Source organism: Brienomyrus brachyistius, chromosome 4 (assembly GCF_023856365.1).
Source record: "Brienomyrus brachyistius isolate T26 chromosome 4, BBRACH_0.4, whole genome shotgun sequence".
Taxonomy (NCBI): Eukaryota; Metazoa; Chordata; class Actinopteri; order Osteoglossiformes; family Mormyridae; genus Brienomyrus; species Brienomyrus brachyistius.
The window spans coordinates 9,731,400-9,750,719 of NC_064536.1; the positions used below are offsets into that span (position 1 = coordinate 9,731,400).

General features: G+C 41.7%; 1 protein-coding gene across 11 annotated transcripts in view; it reads right to left on the reverse strand.

Moving 5' to 3' along the window:
• Positions 1–5,890: 5,890 nt before the first annotated feature.
• Positions 5,891–19,320, reverse strand: part of LOC125740736 (microtubule-associated protein 4-like) — a 77,625-nt gene continuing 64,195 nt past the window's right edge. For 6 of the 11 annotated variants that reach the window (XM_049012298.1, XM_049012306.1, XM_049012304.1 and 3 more), the window contains 4 exons: positions 18,136–18,228; positions 16,457–16,538; positions 14,740–14,846; positions 5,891–9,902 (listed from right to left, as the gene is read on the reverse strand). In XM_049012298.1, the coding sequence (XP_048868255.1) occupies positions 9,693–9,902; positions 14,740–14,846; positions 16,457–16,538; positions 18,136–18,228 (492 nt within the window). In that variant the 3' untranslated portion in view covers positions 5,891–9,692. Of the gene's footprint in view, positions 9,903–11,154; positions 11,303–14,739; positions 14,847–16,456; positions 16,539–18,135; positions 18,229–19,320 lie in introns of those variants that run through there. The other 5 variants (XM_049012303.1, XM_049012302.1, XM_049012299.1 and 2 more) reach the window with 4 other exon arrangements.

Below are 19,320 nucleotides of genomic sequence, written 5' to 3' on the forward strand. Positions count from 1 at the left end.
AAGCATGTGAAATTAGTGCAAATGAGATGCATTTCCATTGTCGCATGACAATAAGGCAACGTCAATGTATAAATGTTGTATACAATTATAAATACAAATTTCTCGTGCTTCGTCTAAGACCTTGTCATAATGGATATGATTAACTTCTTTCTGAAGTGGTCATTGGGTTTGGTTTTGTAGAACTTGTTCCACGCCAGTTCTTTTAACTTTCAACCTCAAGTCTTAAATGAAAGAGCAGCTGCGATGCTATAAAAAGTTCAGAGAAGAGAGGTTAGGGTTAGCAGCATCCATTTGTTCTTTCAGTCAAATAAGATGCTGAAACCCAGTCCAATAATAGCCCATGTTAGGAGACAATGAAGAGTCGGGTTACTGCTTCTAATAAACCGCTGGCAGGGAGTTGGGACAGCTGGGGGAGGGGTCCCAGTGTCACTGAAGAGCAGTGAAAGGAATGGCCAAGTGCTAGAGCTAATTAAGGTGCTTACAGAGGGAGTGTCATAGCAGCCAAAGAGAGCGTCAAATGATAGCAGCAACTGCAAATCTCTTAAAGGATGGAAGAACCATAATCACACTGTCACTGTATATTAGCACATTTCTAAATTAACATTATGGACTCGACAGTTGTGAACACTCGCGGGCAGCTTGTTGACTGGCAATAATGTCACACCCAGTACTCATTGAACTCTCATGACATTTAAGCATGGCTATGGCCTGGATGCATGTTCCCTTTAACCTCATTTTGACTGTGATCGAAACATAGTATGTTAATGAAAGTTTACACCTTGTGCCTTCTATGAGGTCAAACTGTACTACCCCTTTTGTTCAACCTGCACCTTATAAAGTTGTTTCATTCATCAATGCATAATTCCACAACAGTGAAAAATATTCATTCAGGTCCGGCGTGATCACAGAACAAAAACCCTTCAAATGTAAGTCCAGTATATTTTAGCCTTTGCAAGAAGTGTTGAGTACAGAGTACTCAGTCACAGAGTACTGAACTGGTTGATTGAAACAAAATATTGGTTTGGATCGGTATTTTCTTAACCTGAACTTTCCACATCTCCAGTTAATATTTAAAATTAGCTTAACTAAACATGGGAAAAGCTGAACAAATAGGGAAGTTTTACTACATATTAAGTATGAAACACCCTTTTTAATTGTGGGACATCAGTACATCAGTCCTGTCGCATCCTGCCACTGGAAAATCAGGCAGCCGTGCGCGTTATTCAGTGTGTCTGCAACATATCTGAAGCTTACATGTTTAGCATTGACCTCTAGAATACTCTCAGCTGTACAACTGGATCATAAACAAGCTTCTCTTTAAACACATCAAAAATCTGTCGGGAGATTTATCCCGTGAGAGATTTAACACCCAAAGTTCAACTGAAAGGCATTGTGATTGAATATGTACCATATGGTTGAATACAATGACTACAATTAAACAATTTACTGTGAGGATGCTTGTATTTGTACTTGTAAGGCTAAAACCGAATGGGGAAAAAAATTATACCTTATTAAGGTTAAAATGTTTACAGGGGAATTGAATTATTGCTTAAAGGCAGACATCCCTGATCCCTGAACATTTGAATGCAATGTGCTCAGGACACTAGGGAATACCTAAAATATATGTCAAAGACTACATCAAATAGATGAACAGATTTTTATTTTGATGTGTATAACTGACTTTAAACTATACACTGTGAGTGGATGCCGACAAAGAAGAAGATGCGTCTTAATAACCTTCCACCTGGGTCAAGAAAAGACGAAGCATTTCACAGGGTTATCTTTGTGCTCAAGGATAAAAAAATGACACAATGCAATGACAACAAGACAAAGGGCTTCTGGATAATAATGTAGCCTGTAGTGACCTTGGGCCTCCATGAAAACAGCAGGAGGGCCCAGTTTGTCACACCTGAGTGCTGTTGACATTCTCTAGTCTACAGTTTTAGCTCTCGTTAATCCCAGGTTTCTTAATGATATTTAAATGGAGAATAGATTGTCACGCAAGTTTTTGTAATGGATTTTAAAGTTTGTTAGGATCTATTTAATGCAAAAAATAAAACTGTGTGAGGCTAAAATTCAGATCCTCCATTTATATGAGGCGTTTCATTTGTACACAAATTGATGTTTCTGTAATTTAGATTCAGTGTGTGAAAATAGATGATGTAAAATAGATGATGTGAAAAGGGGGCTAAAAGCTGACCTACTACAGAAAAAAGCAATTCCAAGTGCAGGCCTTTTTTACATTAACTTACTACCCCCCCCCACCCACCCACCCCAATCCATTCTAAATTTGCCCATTTTCCTGTGGAATGGCTCTGTGGGTCAGAATTCTGTGCCCCTAAATCGGAAGGTTGCTGGTTTGAGGACCACAAGCAGCAGAATGATTTCATTGTTGGGTCCCTGGACAAGGCCCTTAACCCTAATTCAACAAAAACATATAAAACTGAGATTAAGAAATAAAACATAACAATTTCACGTATTTGTTATGGACGGGCATGGTGAAGCATGGAGGGATGATCCTTGCTGAGGCTCAAAAAGAACGAAGGCCTTTAAAATAAAGCAAAAAACAAGAAGCAAAAGGAACCATGAGGGGTCAAGAATACAGGCAGAGAACAGTGAACTAAAACAGGGAGCAACACAGGAACAGTCAGGTAACAGATACACACAGTAAAACCGGGAGCAAACAAAGCAACCCAACTGATTAAATGACCGGCTGAAAAGAGGAAAAGGGGCAGGATGTTTATTTACCCCCACCATTTAATAAACCGATTAATAGTACGCATGATTTATTCATGAGACGGCCAAAGGTTAGCTATCTGTATAAATACTGCACTCCTTGTGTTGAGTAAACGTGTTGGACTCAAACCCACAACTGGAGGGTGCAACTTCTGAGCCACATACTGAACCTGTTGAGCTGCAAAAACACAAGGGCTGCGGTCTACAAGAGGGAGGGAGGAGAACCAGAATGACCAGCAACATATGTTGGCCAAAAACAGCACATGGAGGACTGGGTCCTTCAGGCACCGACCCTGACAACCAAAATAAATGTCGAATAGCTTAAGGGCTGCTTTTGCAAACCTCATAATTTTCATCTAGAAGGAAATTAAATTGATGTTTAAGAAGGATTTTCACTGGATAAGTTCTATGAATTATCTTGTATCTCTTAGTTTTATTAGTTATAAAAACACTTATTGGTTATCACCCAAATCATTTTCCAATCAAACCATTTTCTAAATACAGAATTCCAATAAACGGTAATAAATTGCAAAGATATAATCAGATATATGAGCCGTAAGGATCTCATTATTACATTTATACCTCAAAATATCATTTCTTCTATCTTAAGACAAGCTAAGAATTCTTCCAGACTTTCTATTTAACCACTACTGAAATGTGTAAAGAGAGTCAACATTTTCTTACTGTAGGCATTGATTAGTTTAAATAAAATTATCATGCCTATTAAAGTCAGTATAATACATCATGGATACTAACTGATTTTCTGATCCAAAATATACCATTTAAAAAATTGTTATTTGTTTCTGACTTTCTTGGACTCCCTGAAGTGTCACGAGGTTTCTGGTTAGGAGTAAATCCTTTAAGCCCTGTAAGTTGGGGGGGGGGCTCCATGGATCACACTTGTGTGTCCAGCACATCCCACAGATGCTCGATTGCACTGAGATCTGGGGAATTTGGGAGCATTAAATCGGTGTTTATTTAATATGGCTTTACTAATGCCGCATGCATTCTGTTTCTCCATTGCAGCGTCAATTAAGCATTATTTGGCCACTAGATGGCACCATGTAGCGTTATGTTTCGATTGTTGCCAAAATGTTATTTTTTTTTTTCCCCCAAATAAATTGTTTGTCTCTCGGAAGCCCTATTTTTGCCATCACTACTTTCAATGAACCTGTTTGATTTGTGTCAGAGTTCCTATTTTCTGTGGTCCATCATAAGAAGCGCAGCAGCTCCTTGCTATTGCTTAGAATTAAAAGAAGGTGCATGTTGGGGGTAGTTTAGGCATGTTAGAACATTAGGTTAGTTTAAAAATAGCCAATTTGTGTGTTTTGGTTTCCCCTTTAATGTTTAATGGTGCTGGATACTACAGTATATGTCAGTATTGTCTGAGAGTCAATATTTCTCTTTGTCTCCTCCAGTGTTGGTAGTTTGTAAGGTATTAGTGTAATTCCACTACTTTTAGTGGTAATGAGTAATGTAACCAATTACCTTTTCAAACTAAATAACGCAATTAAAAGTACTGAAATTTAAATGGGCTTCTTACTAGTTAGTTTTGCCTTGTGTGGAAAAAGCACAGATTTGCAACTCTGAATATAGATTTGTGTCTCATTAAATTACAATGTCAATGTGAAACTTAAGTAAGATTTATGTCTACAGTAATCAAACTCCATATTATAGCAGCAACACTAAAATTACATAACTACCCAGACAGCAGGGAGCGGGAGATCGATAGACAGATCGGTGCAGCGTTGGCAATTATGAGGTTGCTGTACCATTCTGCTGTGGTAAAGAGGTAGCTGAGCCAGAACTGTGTGGTTCCTTGATTTTTACTCCCTGTTGCCTGTTTGTTCAATTTTCTTTGTTTTAGTTTCCCTTGGTGCTTGGACCTTTTCTGTATCTGTTGATTGACTGCTCCCACCTGTTCCTTGTTGCCCTGGGTCCTTAGTAATTGGTTATGGTTCTCACCTGTCCCTCGTCTAGTCAGTGTATTTTAGTGCCTGCCTTTTGTTCTGTTCCTTAGACGGTCATAGTGGTTGTTACTGTGTTTTTAGTGGTCTGCTCTTTGCTTGGTCAGCACAGGTCTTATTGCTGCTGTCTTCTTAGTTGTACTTTTAGTGTTAGTTTACTTTGTAGTTAGTTGTATTTTAATTCTTGTTCTTGCCTACTCTTGGCCCCTCATGGTCCCTTTGTTTTCTGGTTCTCCCTTTGTGTTCTGTATTGTTTAATAGAACCCTCTTTGTTGATTGCTGCTGCATGGATCATTTCTCCTTTGTTATTCCCTTCCCTGGTATTATAGTAGCTATAGTAGTTAAATAGTTGATATTTATTATTACTTGCACTTTTCCACGACCCACTATCCATATTTCATACTGTATATGGGTGTACATAAAACACTAATACAATAGTAGTGCCTATCTTATTTTATATTTTTATTTCTGTATTCTTATTCTTGCATTTTTTATATTCTTTACTCTTGTAACTCTTTCTTGCTATCTGTCTAGAGCTGTGATAACTCAAATTTCCCCACTGTGGGATCAATAGAGTCCTATCTTATCTTATCTTATCATAGGTTATTTATATGCAATAGGGTAGATTTGTTCTGTTTGCCCTGCAGATAGATATACGGTTTAAAACCATATACGTACCAAACAACTGAACTAACTACAACTTGCACATTTCTTATTTAAAATATTGACAACATAACCAGTAACAGGGGCGGCATGTTGGTGCAGTGGTTAGCATTGTTGCCTTACACCTCTGGGACCCGGGTTCGAGTCTCCGCCTGGGTCACATGTGTGCGGAGTTTGCATGTTCTCCCCGTGTCGTCGTGGGGTTTCCTCCGGATACTCCGGTTTCCCCCCACAGTCCAAAAACATGCTGAGGCTAATTGGACTTGCTAAATTGCCCGTAGGTGTGCGTGTGAGAGTGAATGGTGTGTGAGTGTGCCCTGCGATGGGCTGGCCCCCCCATCCTGGGTTCTTCCCTGCCTCGTGCCCATTGCTTCCGGGATAGGCTCCGCACCCCCCGCGACCCAGGTTTGGAAGATGGCTGGATGGATGAAATTGCATTAATCAGTAAAATCTGATAACTACAGCATCAAGGAAATAACTTTGAAATATTTACAAAAACAAAGAACAACACACATATCCAAATATATTTTGTAACATGTTTATTTTATAATTAATAATCACATCACTAATTAACAATTAACCACAATAACCATCTCCTCCAAACCAGAAAATATTAAAAAAAAGAAAAATACTTGTAAAAATGACAAATGTCTGTTTGATAGGATACATTGTCTTCTGGTATTTCCCATTAGAGTGCACATACCCAGTGTGCCATGACAACAGAGGGGATCCTCACTGCTGTATCCGATGGTGCAGACCGCCTTTGAAATCTCACACAGGAGTGTGGTGGGGTCTGACATCTCCTGCACACTCTACAGCGGTGTGTGTGTGTGTGTTTATGTGTTGGTAGGTTGCACTGGAGGGGCCATCAGTACAGACCAAATACAACTTTTGATCTCTATTTCAGCTTTTTTCACTAGCGCACTTGTCAAAATTATTTAACTTAATAAACATCTTAAAGCATATACAATTTCAGTAATTAAAAAAAAAATCCTACCAATGCTTTAGAGCATCAGGGAGATGGCACATGGGCATTTGCCAACTGTAGAAATCGTTAAATATAGCAGCCTGACTTCATTAATGCACCATTCGACTCAGGAACTACAGTTGTTGAAAAGGTTTTTCTTAGGTACAACAGCTGTACCCTGCTGGATTTCTGATTCAAAGACTTACCGTTAAGACACACCACAAATAACCCCTCCAGTGTTCCTCACCAAACACCTACACTGTAGTGGTTAAGTGCAATGAAATAATACACACATATATATATATATATATATGTTTTATTTCTTAAATACATAATGTTTTAAAAATGTTCTTTTACTTCAGCTCCTTCTTTTAAGAAAAGACAAACCTTCAGAAAAGGAAAAAAAAAAGCTTAATGTTGAGTTAAAACATCCATATAACCATATGACCCTGTGGCGAACCAGCATATGTAATACGAAATGACGCACGCACACGATCAGCTTGGAGAGAAGAGGCGAGGGATGACAAGGACAAGGGGAGGAGAGTAACTACCAGCAGTCGAGTGCAGGCGCTGTCTAAAGGTCACAGGGGTTACCATTACGGCAAGCAGATCGTCACCCACACAGAATTAAGCTCGCAAACTCCATAGAAAGTACTGGCGCAGGCACGAGACTTACACTGCCATCACCCAACAGGTCATGGACTGGATGACCAATATGATTGCCATCCACCTTAGAAGGGTTTAAAACTATATTTTTTTAAACTCTGTACAACTCCAAATCGTTTATAAACCATTTTTTTTATTCTCCGTATGACAGCACAACAGTGCCTATACTGCTAATCAAAGAAGACCAGATGACGTTTATAATCATTTCTACTCATTTGCTTGTCATTACCGGGTGCCCCCCACCATCACACTATGCTGCAAACTGTGCCTGTCCCCTGAACCCTAACCCTATCTTCACCTTACCACCTCCTAGCTCCACCTTACACACTGCAAGCTTAGGTCATGGAAGAACTAAGTGAAGATCAGAACAAGGTTCCTGTTTCACTCAATATAGTTATGGTGATGAGCCCAGGGTCCATGCCTAAACTAGCTAGTGAACAGATACCACGGCACTAGTCACGTGCACTAAAAACACAAGGGACAATACAGCCCTCCACTGTCAGAAACAAATGCCATTACAGGAAAAATGCATCTGGTGTCACAGGGTGTCTCTTAATATGCGTACTCGACCGTACTTGGGTTCTCGCCCCCGTTCTTCAACGTCTTCCATGGCCGAAGACCAGTTACAATACTAAGCAGAGAGGTACGGAGGGTGGTAATAATCCCCGAATGTCGTTCTCGCCTCGCCCCAAATATCAAGGATACATCGGCTGAATCCTCGCAGAACGAGAGCAATCCCACGATTCACTGTGTCCGAAGTCTGTTCTTGGGAAGCAGGTTTTCAAGGCGGCTCTTGCCAAGACCACAAGTACGATCTTTGCATTCTTGCTATTGATAAACACCCACGGTCTACCACATCTTTATTCACAAAGTAGCATTCCTCACATCCCTCTGCATTGCTCTCTCCGTCTCCCTCTGGCTAAAAGTCTAAAGAGTTATAAGCAAACTATACCCCTAGATATTATTAGAGTGACACTGTGAATGTGTGTACGTACTACACTTTGGATGTGAGAGTTCTCAGACACAGCATACAATCAGTGCTGGCTGACCCAAAGCGCCATTGCTTGCTCACAGTCATTATTAAAAAGGCAGCACAGGACTCTGCCTCTACTTATACAACAGGCTTCCTGCTGCACCAGAAAGTACAGCTGCATTTATAGAAGCAGGCTGCTGCTAAAACTCATTTAAAGGACGAGAACCTTCTCCACATTCACCCGCTGAAGTCCCCAGAGACTTAAATAACGTTACAAATCCTTTCTTGTTTTTTAAACAATCTCCTTTTCACAAACCATATAACTTTGTTCTAGGGCCGCCATTCCGTTACCTTTGACCACCTTACAGGTCGAAGTCACTGGTAGTGCTAGCATTGCTTAGCTACATCATTGCCACACCAATCCTACGATCATAAAAACTGTATAGTTGACTCATTTTATAAGTGATAAGTACAAGCTACAAGACAAAAAACTGTTAAAATCCATAAAAGATATTCAAATCTGTTCAGTATTAAAGCACACAAGAGTTACACATACATCAGGATTAAATGTATCTTTTTACTGTTGCCATTCAATTTGTGTGTTATCTATTTTCAGACTCGAGAGACCCTCTCCCCCCCACGGCTTTAGTTATACAAAAGGTGCATATCCCCCCCCCAATTTCCCTAACTCACGTCCTCCTCATGGCGGAATCACTAATGTAAAATTTCCCCTTTCTTCTACTGCCAACTGCAGAAATCGCTAAGCAACCAAAAGGAATAAGTGTACATAAATGTACTGCATGTCATTCTGTCCATAAATCCACCTTCCCCAGCCCCACCCACCTCGTTCCCTCTGGACAGCTTCCTAATCGCCCCACCTGGTCTCCCTGCTCCACCCCAGGCCATCCGTATCGCTCAGACCATAAAGGTGACATGTACTCGTGTCTGTGCACATTCTTGTATCGTATCAGCAAAGACCACCGTATTGCTTAAAGAGAATACAACGATAAAGACAAGAATGAAGAACCGGGGGCAAAAAAGGCACAAACGAAATACACAGTTACGCAAACACAACACAGAATTTTTAACAAGATTTAAATAGACTACTGTTTGGACAGCCTACGTGTTTCTAATACTTGTATGCATTCTGAAGTTTGGGAGTGAGAAGGTGTGGTGTAGGGTCTAAGGGAGAATGAAGAGGGAAGGGCAGGCTGTCTGCAGTCATTAGCTACATACAATAGTCCTACAGGCTCTTGACAAGACTTGCTTTTTTTTTGGATTGCTTTCATAGTGCACTCTAAAAGCTGCCTGCCACGGGGTACACACAGGGTGAGGCTGCCTCCTGGTGGCCATCATTGGAATTACAACGGGACATTGACTTATCAAGACTGAGGTGTCACACTGTATGAATGACGATGTTGGTGGCAGCCGCACTTTAACAATGACGGCACTGCTGCTGGGAACGGGGGGGGGAGCATCTCACTATAGCTCCTGTGTAGGGGCAGAAGGGCGTGGCTGGGGGGCGGGGGTGATTTGTGATAATGAGTTGCACTGAATCTGTATGTGAAGCAGGTCCCCATGAGGCAAAGGAAGCTGGGAAGCTGAAAGCGCTACCTGCACTGTGTACGACGGTGACTGGGGAGATGAGGGGATAGGGAGAGCTGAGGAAGAAAAGAAGAAAGCGAGAGATGAGGGGTGAGAGGTGGGGAGAGAGCTAAAATCATGTTGCTAGTCCCGGCAGCACACCGTCGCCCCCCTGCTCTATCATGGACATGAAGGAGGGGGTCGGGGGGGAGCGGAGCATGCTGGCGGACCCCAGGGAGTCAGTGAGAGAGATGCTGCGCGGTGGGTGCGTTCGGATGATGATGTCAGCGCCGTGGTCCGTGCGAGCCCGGGCGTTCTCACGGAAGTTCAGCTTGTGAGACTCAATCTGCAGCAAGGAAAGGCAAGAGGAAGAGGAAGAGGGATGGAGAGACCGGACCTATGAACACAAACTCAGCAGGATGCAGGAATGACTCTGCCTTGTCAGTGAGTGTGATGCAGCCCCTGGAATGCAATCATCCCACATATACTTTCAAACACCTAGAATAATACCCTTAAACCACTGCTTTGTGTAGCTGGCCAGTCTCCAGTAACATAAAAATAGGTTACCATTCATCCAGGATAGAAAATACTATTTACAAATGTATTACCAAATATATATCTACATATACACCCGGTGAAATAAAACCTAAATGCAAAGTAACAGCTGCTGTCTTACCTCTCAGTAAAGATTTATTTTCTAGCTATTTCTACTGTGCCTTAAAAACAGACCATATTTGCATGAGGATTCATGAAGAGTTTTAACTATACTTACTTTAAGCTATTATGTAACAAGATGCTAAAATAAAACTTAGCTAGAGCATTAGCTGAGAATTTCAGTTCTGCATTTTCCCAATGTCACAGAAAGTAATTAAAGGAGAACAGACATGCCATCAGAAATAATCCAGACACACACAATGGAAGTTTGAGCGGATGGAGAGATCACGGGTTTGGATTTAACGATGCTAATAAAACATAAAACGCCCATTAGCATCTTGCTCCGGACTGGCGTCTTCCTTCCTGTGCAGCGTAGCAGGACCCCTGACGGCCTACTTCATCGAGTGAATGACAGGGCCCCGTACACACAGAACCCCATACACACAGAACCCCGTACACACAGAACCCCGTACACACAGAACCCCGTACACACAGAACCCCGTACACACAGAACCCCGTACACACAGAACCCCGTACACACAGAACCCCGTACACACAGAACCCCATACACAAACCACGTTTCTCACCTACACAAAACGCCACTGTCCTCCTGCTTCCACCATGAAAAAAATAAGAATCTCCAAATTTGCATGAAACATTTTTGAGGGAAATTTTTACGCGACGCTTCAAATGAGAAAAAAAAAAAGCATTGCACCCTGCCCTGGGTAGGAGGTCACGCTGTAGCCCCTGCTATGGACTGTTAGGAACTGCTCCCTCTTCCTGCCCAAAACTGTCAGCCAGGTGTAGCAACTGACCCCCCCCCCCAAAAAAAAGCAAACCTAGGGGACACAGTTTAGCTCAGCTGGAGTCCCACTATAAGGGATGGGAGAGAGCAGGACCGATGGGAGCGGGGGCAGGGTGGTCCATGGGTGGGGCACACTTACTTGTTTCAGGGATGCGTGTGTCCAGGACCTGGGGGTCACGAAGCCCCTCGCCCCCGCAAGACACAGCCTCCAGCAGGCCAGTCTCCTGGGCTGTACCCCCAATACAGGGGGCCCCATTGCCCTCAGTTGTCTCCTGCATCCCCTCAGCCTAGAAACACACAGTGGGACAGTAGGGTGTCAGTAGGGGAGGAGGGATGGCCATGGGATGATGGGGCGATCACAAGTCTCCGCAATGTATGGCTGATGCTGCCAACCAAAAATGACATGAAACGGGTCTGAGATGACAAATTGCAGGAAGGTGTCCTCTAACCTGGTCAGGTGGAGGAAAAGCAATGGTTAAAACACAAAATGTCGATGGGCAATGACCGTGAAATATTAAAATAAGGCCCCACACTAGTGACACTGTAATTCATATGATGCTTTATTTGGCTACAAATCTGATGAAGCACTTGGACTTAAGTCGCATCCTCAAGAGTTCGACAGTAACACTTTCACTCCAGGCACGATGTACGCCGTCTACTGTAAAGTAGGTGCTTCAAAATTACTTTAATTAGAGTCTATATTTGTGGCCAAATAAGCTGCATGATTTTAGAAGCCAGCGGAGAATGATCAGATCTTAGGAAAATCTCGTTTGGCTGTGTGGTAACCGACTGGTTCAGTTTATCTCCCTGCAACCCCTTTAATGGCCAGAAGGGGGCAGTTCAGACAACCAAGAGGGAGGTCTCAGTTACAGAAAGGGAGAAGATGGAGTCGGAGTTGTGATGGTCACGGTTCCCATGCGAGATCCCAGCGGCATCATATGGTGCAGTGGGCCACCATGCCTCAGCAAGCACACTGTGCAGTTCTGGATTTCATCAATGTGGTTTTTCACGTTAATGACAGGTGAGAGCTCAGCTGTGCAAATGCATAACCAAAATAAAGGGAAGTGAATGCTTTTGTGCAGAAGGGTCTGGGGCTGTGCGTCTTTGCACACAACAGAGAACAGCTAGGACAGTTAGCCTCATGTGCACCTAGATTTTATGCTTGGGTAGTTATTCTCATTTGAACTTTTTTTTTTGTCTGTTCTAGAAATCTTGGTGCAATGTAGGTAACGGCTGAAATCTTTTACGCAGTGCGTGAAAAACTTTAAACATGTTTTGTTGAGATGGCTCATTGTATAACGTAAAAGCATCTGGACCACATAAATGCTGGTATTTACACCAACTGTGACATGGACTCTCAAATTTGGCTTCTTATGATGTACTGACTGGGTTTATAAATGTCTGATGGGGGGGGTTACGAGGGACGACCAACATTGCCACAGATGATGAGTGATGCAACCATGGACATAGCAATGATGCTGTTTGAAAGATGGATCTCCATAGGCTGAGGGGTAGTGTGACATCACCCTTGAACTCTGACTGGCTGCCCATTCTCTGTCAGTCCTCTCAGACTCAGGATGAGCTGGAGAGATCAGGCCAAGGAGTCAGAACAGTCAGGTCAGCTCTGTCCACGTTTATTCTTTCCCTCTGATATCTAACCTTCTTTTGTGTCCTGCAGATTCCTTGTGGGCAATATGTCTAACCAAGTCATTTGTAATGTTTTGATGCTTCTAGGCCAAATACTGACCCAGAGGCAAAGTGCTCCATGTCTTGCTCAGCAAATATTACCATTGGGGACCCCCCCACCCCCACCCCAAAAATGGGACTCAAGGTCATCCTTGGGGTTAAAACAGCTGGAGATGTGGATCCTTGATGGAGGTTCAAAGCAGCCCTCACCAGCAAGGGCGTTATTAACAATATTAAAGGCATTAAAGACAAAACAAAGACTAAGAAAATGGAACACTGGGCTAGACGGGGCAGCGGGACTGGGGCGGGGGGCACACATGCGGAGACGGAGACACCCGTCCAATGTCCAGCAGGAAGTTGGCACATGTGGGCAGTGGCATGGAGCCAACTGTCATCCAGACCTGGGCGAGGACACGAGAGGACGAGGAAGACGAGGAGCACACTAGGGCATTGAAATCTAGAACCCTTTTAATGTATTAACATAATTATCCTAAAGTTTAGGCAAATATAGTGATAAAATATAGGTAACATAAAGAAAAAACTACACGTTGCTAGATATGATTTATTAGGATGTTACTTGTGGGATCCCGAGACACCTGTCATCGCAATTTCATTCATACATGTTCCAACAAACTTACCGATCAGTATTTCCAGCGTCCAGTACATATTTACCAAATGTAGGCATATCTCTCAATTTCAAACATGTTGGCAAGTAGAAAAACAACAAAAGATAACTAGGAAGAACTTTGCGGCATCCAGTTTTCTAGGGTGTGCAAGACATGGTATATAATACGCCATTCCAACGCATACGGTTGATCATTTCAAAACTGTACAGGTTGAGGACTAAGAGTTTGTGTCTTTAAGAATCATAGCAGGGTGAACAAACTAAAGTCAGAAAGAAAAAGTTCACACACACACATCAAATGTTTGCTTAAGTTAAACATTTTGAAGTTTAAAAGATTACATATGTAAATCTTTATAATTGTTATTGTTTATTCTGTACATGCCTGCTTACATACACACATATGGAATATATTGTGTGTGAATCAGTGGCAGTGATTTTTAAAAAGGGAGGAAGCACAGTGTGGACAGCTGGAAGCGTGACCTAAACAGGCTACGTTTTTTTTTTTTTTTTTATTAGGTCTGCTGCTTATATGTAAATTCCGCTCTCCTCCGTCAAGGGGCTTCTTTAGAAGTCAACAGCATTAGCTGCAAGGTCTGTAGTGCTTCAGAGCCCCTAGCTCAGTTCCAGCACGCACAGCTTAGTTGGCAAGCTACCTACCAAAACAGTCTACTAAAAATCAGTACAATTTGATGACTTTAGTTACTGTACAATATTTTAAAATGCCAGTGGCGAAAGATGACATATGAAACAGTCACTCTGGGCTTCAGCTAAACACTTCTGCGTCCCTGCATGTGACATAATAAATAAATTCTGTGAGCCAACACCGCCAACAGCATGTGAAACCTGTCAGTCCTGAGCATTAATGGTACTGGTAGTTTATCATGTCCTGTGAAAAGAAGCCTGGCTTCCAGGCAGGTCTCCAATAAACGTTGCCCATGAAAAACCATGTATGATGCTCTCATAGACTCCCAGTGAAGCACGGCTCTTCCACACATTTACAGTGAAGCCCTGCATCACTGGGCATGAATGGGCATCTATGGGCTGTAAATAACCTGGGTTTAGAGGGGAAATTGATATATATATACTGTCAAAAGCAACTCCCGTGAAATGATCAGTGCTGTGATTCAATTAGTAAGAAAAATGACATTTCTAATGGCAAATACAATTGATTTGCATTGGTACACGGACTAATTCAATTCTTGTGGCAACTTTATAGGGAAAGCGTGCTTCTCCTGTCATCTTAGAGCAATCACTTGTCATGTGAACATTCCAGAAGTTAATTATATGGAAAAAGAAATACATATTTTGGAGCTTGTCCTGTAATCCCCATGAATGTAATGCAGCATTTAGGACTGTTTTATATACCCCATTGGTGCGGATGCTTACGCCTGATTACCCAACTGAAATCCTCACCTTGAAATTGCCGCCACCGGGATTATGGTTCATGTTATCCATAGACCCCACTTTGGACTGAGCCTTGACGCTGATCTTATGGGACTCAATCTTCACATCTCCTCCCCCTACAGGAGACATAGATTCGGCAAAAATTACAGGTACAGCAGTCGCCCCCATACTCAGGGGTGATATGTTCCAAGACCCACCGTGGATGGCCAAAGCCGCGAAAAACAGCGAACCGTCCTTGGACCCAATATACGGTACAACGCGATTTTCACGCATATTCATATCATAAACTTAAACCGATAAATTACACCAAGTAAGACATTACCAGCATTAATAATCAAGTACATTGTACATTACTATATAATACTATCTCTCTGAAAAGAAAGCAATTCTGACGTTTTAGCCTAATTTTCAAGAGAGGACAGAACAATGAACAAATATCATGTATCAAGGGATGACGGAACAATGAAAGTCGTGCTTTTTATACATTCCTATAACACAGACACTGCGATAATGTGGCGGTGAATGCGATGAGTGATAACGCTAGAGGCGGCCGGGATGAGAGTTCCGTGGGGACGTGTGGGTTTGGGGTCAAAAGAGGGATGAGTCATGTACTGGGTATGACTGGGCTGGCAGATTTCACCATGTTACAGCCTGTAATCACTTGCCATACCAGGTTTGAAGGTTATGAACCATTTATTTCCGAAATTTTCAGATATTTATTTTCCCCGACCATGGTAATCCGCAGATAAGTGGGTCTATAGCAGCCAATAATGTGATTATTACTGTTAATGTAATAAAATAATGACGACTAATTTTTCCCTTATTAATGTAATAGAAGTCAACAATACAACAACTGGCCAATAATGTAACATTTTCTGAACCAATAACATAACTTTAAGAATGGAAAATTTATTATGTTATCTGCAGTTATTGCATTAACAGTAGTTATTACATTATGCTGCTAGAGACTCTGACATGCACACTTCATATAGTAACCCCTTCACTTTGCACATTCGATATTCGTGGCTTTGGTTATTCTCGAGTCGGCTGTGAACAATTCAACAGGGATATTTCTGGAGCTTGCTGTAGCATTTCAAAAACTTGCCGACGAGGCGTAAGCCAAAAACAATACAGAGAATTATTTGGATGACATAAAATCTTATAATATACAAATATTTGTTAGTGTGAGCGCACATGGTACCTTTAATATAAAAAGTCTTGGCTTGGGTTCGTCGCGCATCATTGGCAACCAGCCTCATTCGCACGTTAGCTGTCTGTGACCGTGGGATCTTGCGTTTCTTGCAGTTACTTTTTAACTTTTTAGTACTATTAATTTTGCATTTTTAGTAATGAGTTCAAAACTTAGTGCTCACAGCTCATACAGTACTAATTATGTACATACAGAGGCATAATTTAGATGGTTTGTATATTATATAAAAAGGTCCTGATAGGAAATGACAAAGTAATTCAACAGTACTGTTAACAGTACTGCTAATGGTAATGAATAGAATTTTATCTTATCGCTCAGGCCAGCAGACTGCTATGGGTTGAGGTTAGGGTTGCACAAGTATTATTTACCAGGTTTCACATTTGCTGGGATCTTCTGCCCCAAACTCTCACAAACGTGAAGGGGTGACTATATAGGAATATATACAAGCAAAGAAATCACTGACACGCAACGAAAAGTAGTCTAGTCGATGAAGCCTCAATCACAAATGCCGGTTACCTGGTTTGTGCTTCATATTAGCCTTGGAGCCACATTTTGATGTCACTTTGCTCAAGTCAACCTTCTTGTTCAGTATCTGGATCTAAAATAAACAAAACAGCTTTTCAACAAACGATGACAACAAGAAGAGTCAGAAACAGCCGCTCAATTCTTGAAAATGCTTGAAAGCTATTATACAGCAGCAGGAGTTATACATGCTTTCCTTAAATTACAAGCATATTTGATGGCTATTAAACTATTAAATTACATAATAAAAAAGTAAACTGTAATACACACACATTATTATTATCATTTAAAAATATCTTTTAAATGGTTGCAAGGATCCAATCCAAGCCGGAGACTCCATTACGCGACCATAAGTCCAGCTGCTGAGATGTAGCTCAGCGCTCACTAGCAGGGCTGTAATGGTACACAATGTCCACACTGTGGTTTTGGGTTCATGGTTCACTGCCATTTAGGTACAGCAGGAAAAACAGAATTCATTTCTTTATTTTTTTTTTTTATTATTAAAACCTCAAAAACAATTAGGAACAATGTGTCTACTGACGTCTAAAAAAAAAAAACAAAACCTAAAAGACATTTATTTGCACACGGGAAAAATAAATATGTTAAATAATCATCCAAAAGCAAGACTGCATCGTAACAATAATGATGAAACGAATCCTCTCTACTGTCAAGTACGGTTGTATACCTGTAGTGATAAACACTTCACAGTCGTATTTATTTATTTCAGTGTAAATTTCCTGGCACTTTTAAAAATGTCACTGGAAGACTAAATTGTCAAACTGCTTCTGTATTGCTCTGGTCGTATACACACCCCGATGATGTCACCTTAAATAAGTTGGCATGCTGGAAGTGTTTTCAGCAACATATCCGAGTTTGGTATAACAGAGCCAACAGACGGTCTTGGTCCTATCAACTACCCTCTCTCTAGCATTGGTGAGCTTTTCCAGAAAACCGAAATGTTCCCAAACTACTGATTTAAGTTATGTGGGAGGATCTTCGAGCTAAGAACTGACTGTAACTAACACTAGTCATAACCAACCAACAGCTGCAGGTGAATTATATTTTCCATGCTGAACATCTACTTGAGTTTAGGTGCCAAGAAATGTATTCATTTGCCTCATTGTGTGCTCTGAACCGAAAATGATGCAACCGAATGACACACGATGAATATGTGTACCGTTACAGCCCCTATCACTCGGTGAGAATCCTGACGCGAGGGTTTTGAAAAGTGGGCAACAGCTCAGCCAATGTTATTAAAAATAGGTCCATTATTCAAAATCCCCAAATGTGCCACATGCTGGTGAAAAGCAATGCTGTGGCACCCAGAGCAAATATTCAAAGGACAGCGAATAGTTAGGAGCTATAAGCTAAGAAGGTTAAATGGCACCCGGAAGTGAGGAGTGAGATAACACACTATGTTATACAGACTGAAACTGACTCACACTGGATGCTGCGAAAACCATGACAGACAGCGGTTACCCTGGTCCTATAGGATTTCATTACTCAGAAAATGTAATTCCCATTGTGACACTGCGCCAGGAAACATCAGTCTAGAGGCATCTCCATTTGTCATGTGAATTTGGTCTCTGCTGCTTAAGGGACACTGAAGGAGATTCTTACTGCTTGAGTTGTTGGGGCAAATGGCACCTGTGTCACAGCAGCCATGTACTTACGTTGCCTCCACCTGGCACATGCTTGATATTGTCCTTGGAGCCACAGCGTGACGTGATGTGGCTGAAGTCCAGTTTTTTGGTTACTATCTGAACCTATAACACAGCACAGCAGCAGAAAAGGACAGAGTCACCAGCTTCCCGGGTTAGAAAGAGCAGGATGGCGAGCAGAAGCTTCTATGTGATGTTAGACCAAAACTACAGTCACCCCGCAGTGCTCAGGCCCGGGATTAGTCATTAGTTCATGTTTTCAGGTGTTCGTGCATGATCCCAAGTTCTCAGTTTACTGCATACAAACTAAATTAGATGGTTTCCATAGGGTTTTGAAAGTAACTCACACAGCGAGTACCAAGTTGTCTGAGGAGATGACTTATTTTGATTTATTTAAAAGTTAAAACATCATATCATCCCTCGTAGGATTTAGATGAAAATCCGCCAGTGGCTGGTCTCATAGGTGTTACTCATGAATCACCAAACACATGAAGAGCCAGTCGCTCGCTGACTGGCCGCCAGCTCGTACTGCCCGTAGCCCACCTGCTGCTCTTCCAGCCTTGCTAAGGTGTCTGTCTGCTCAGATATCTGAGACCCTGGCTCAGCCACCCACTCAAATTTTACAACTTAACGATTAAATATGGCTGCAACAATATTAATGTGCAAAAAATTACTATGTTTACTGTTCTGCTTATTCATAGTTCTACATTAAGTGCTACAAAAGTTAAATGCAGTAAATTTAAGCAACATAAGAGCACCTAGACCTGCAAACCAGGGCAGAACTACAGCTCAGGTTCCAGGGAGCTTAAGGTGACCAAAGGCATCAAAGACGTCCATTATAAGATGACAGACAAACCAACCTCAGATACACTAATTCTCCACCCTGCACCCTGCGTCTTTTCCAATGCCCAATAAATGCACACAATATGAAGTACAGAGAAGTACAACCAACTCAAAGCATATCCTGTTCCATTCATACCTCAGACTTTGGTCTGGGTCCCTAAATGTACCTACAGATGTAGGGGTCCATTCTCCCATGCGTGTCTGTCAAAAAAAAAACCAAACAACCAAAAAAATAATAACTGCGTGCTTTTTCCCTTTAAGTGTATTCATATAAATATCTAAGTATTATATAACACAATAGTCTATAGAAATATATCAGTATATGCAAATATAATCATAAGGCTAGACTCAAGC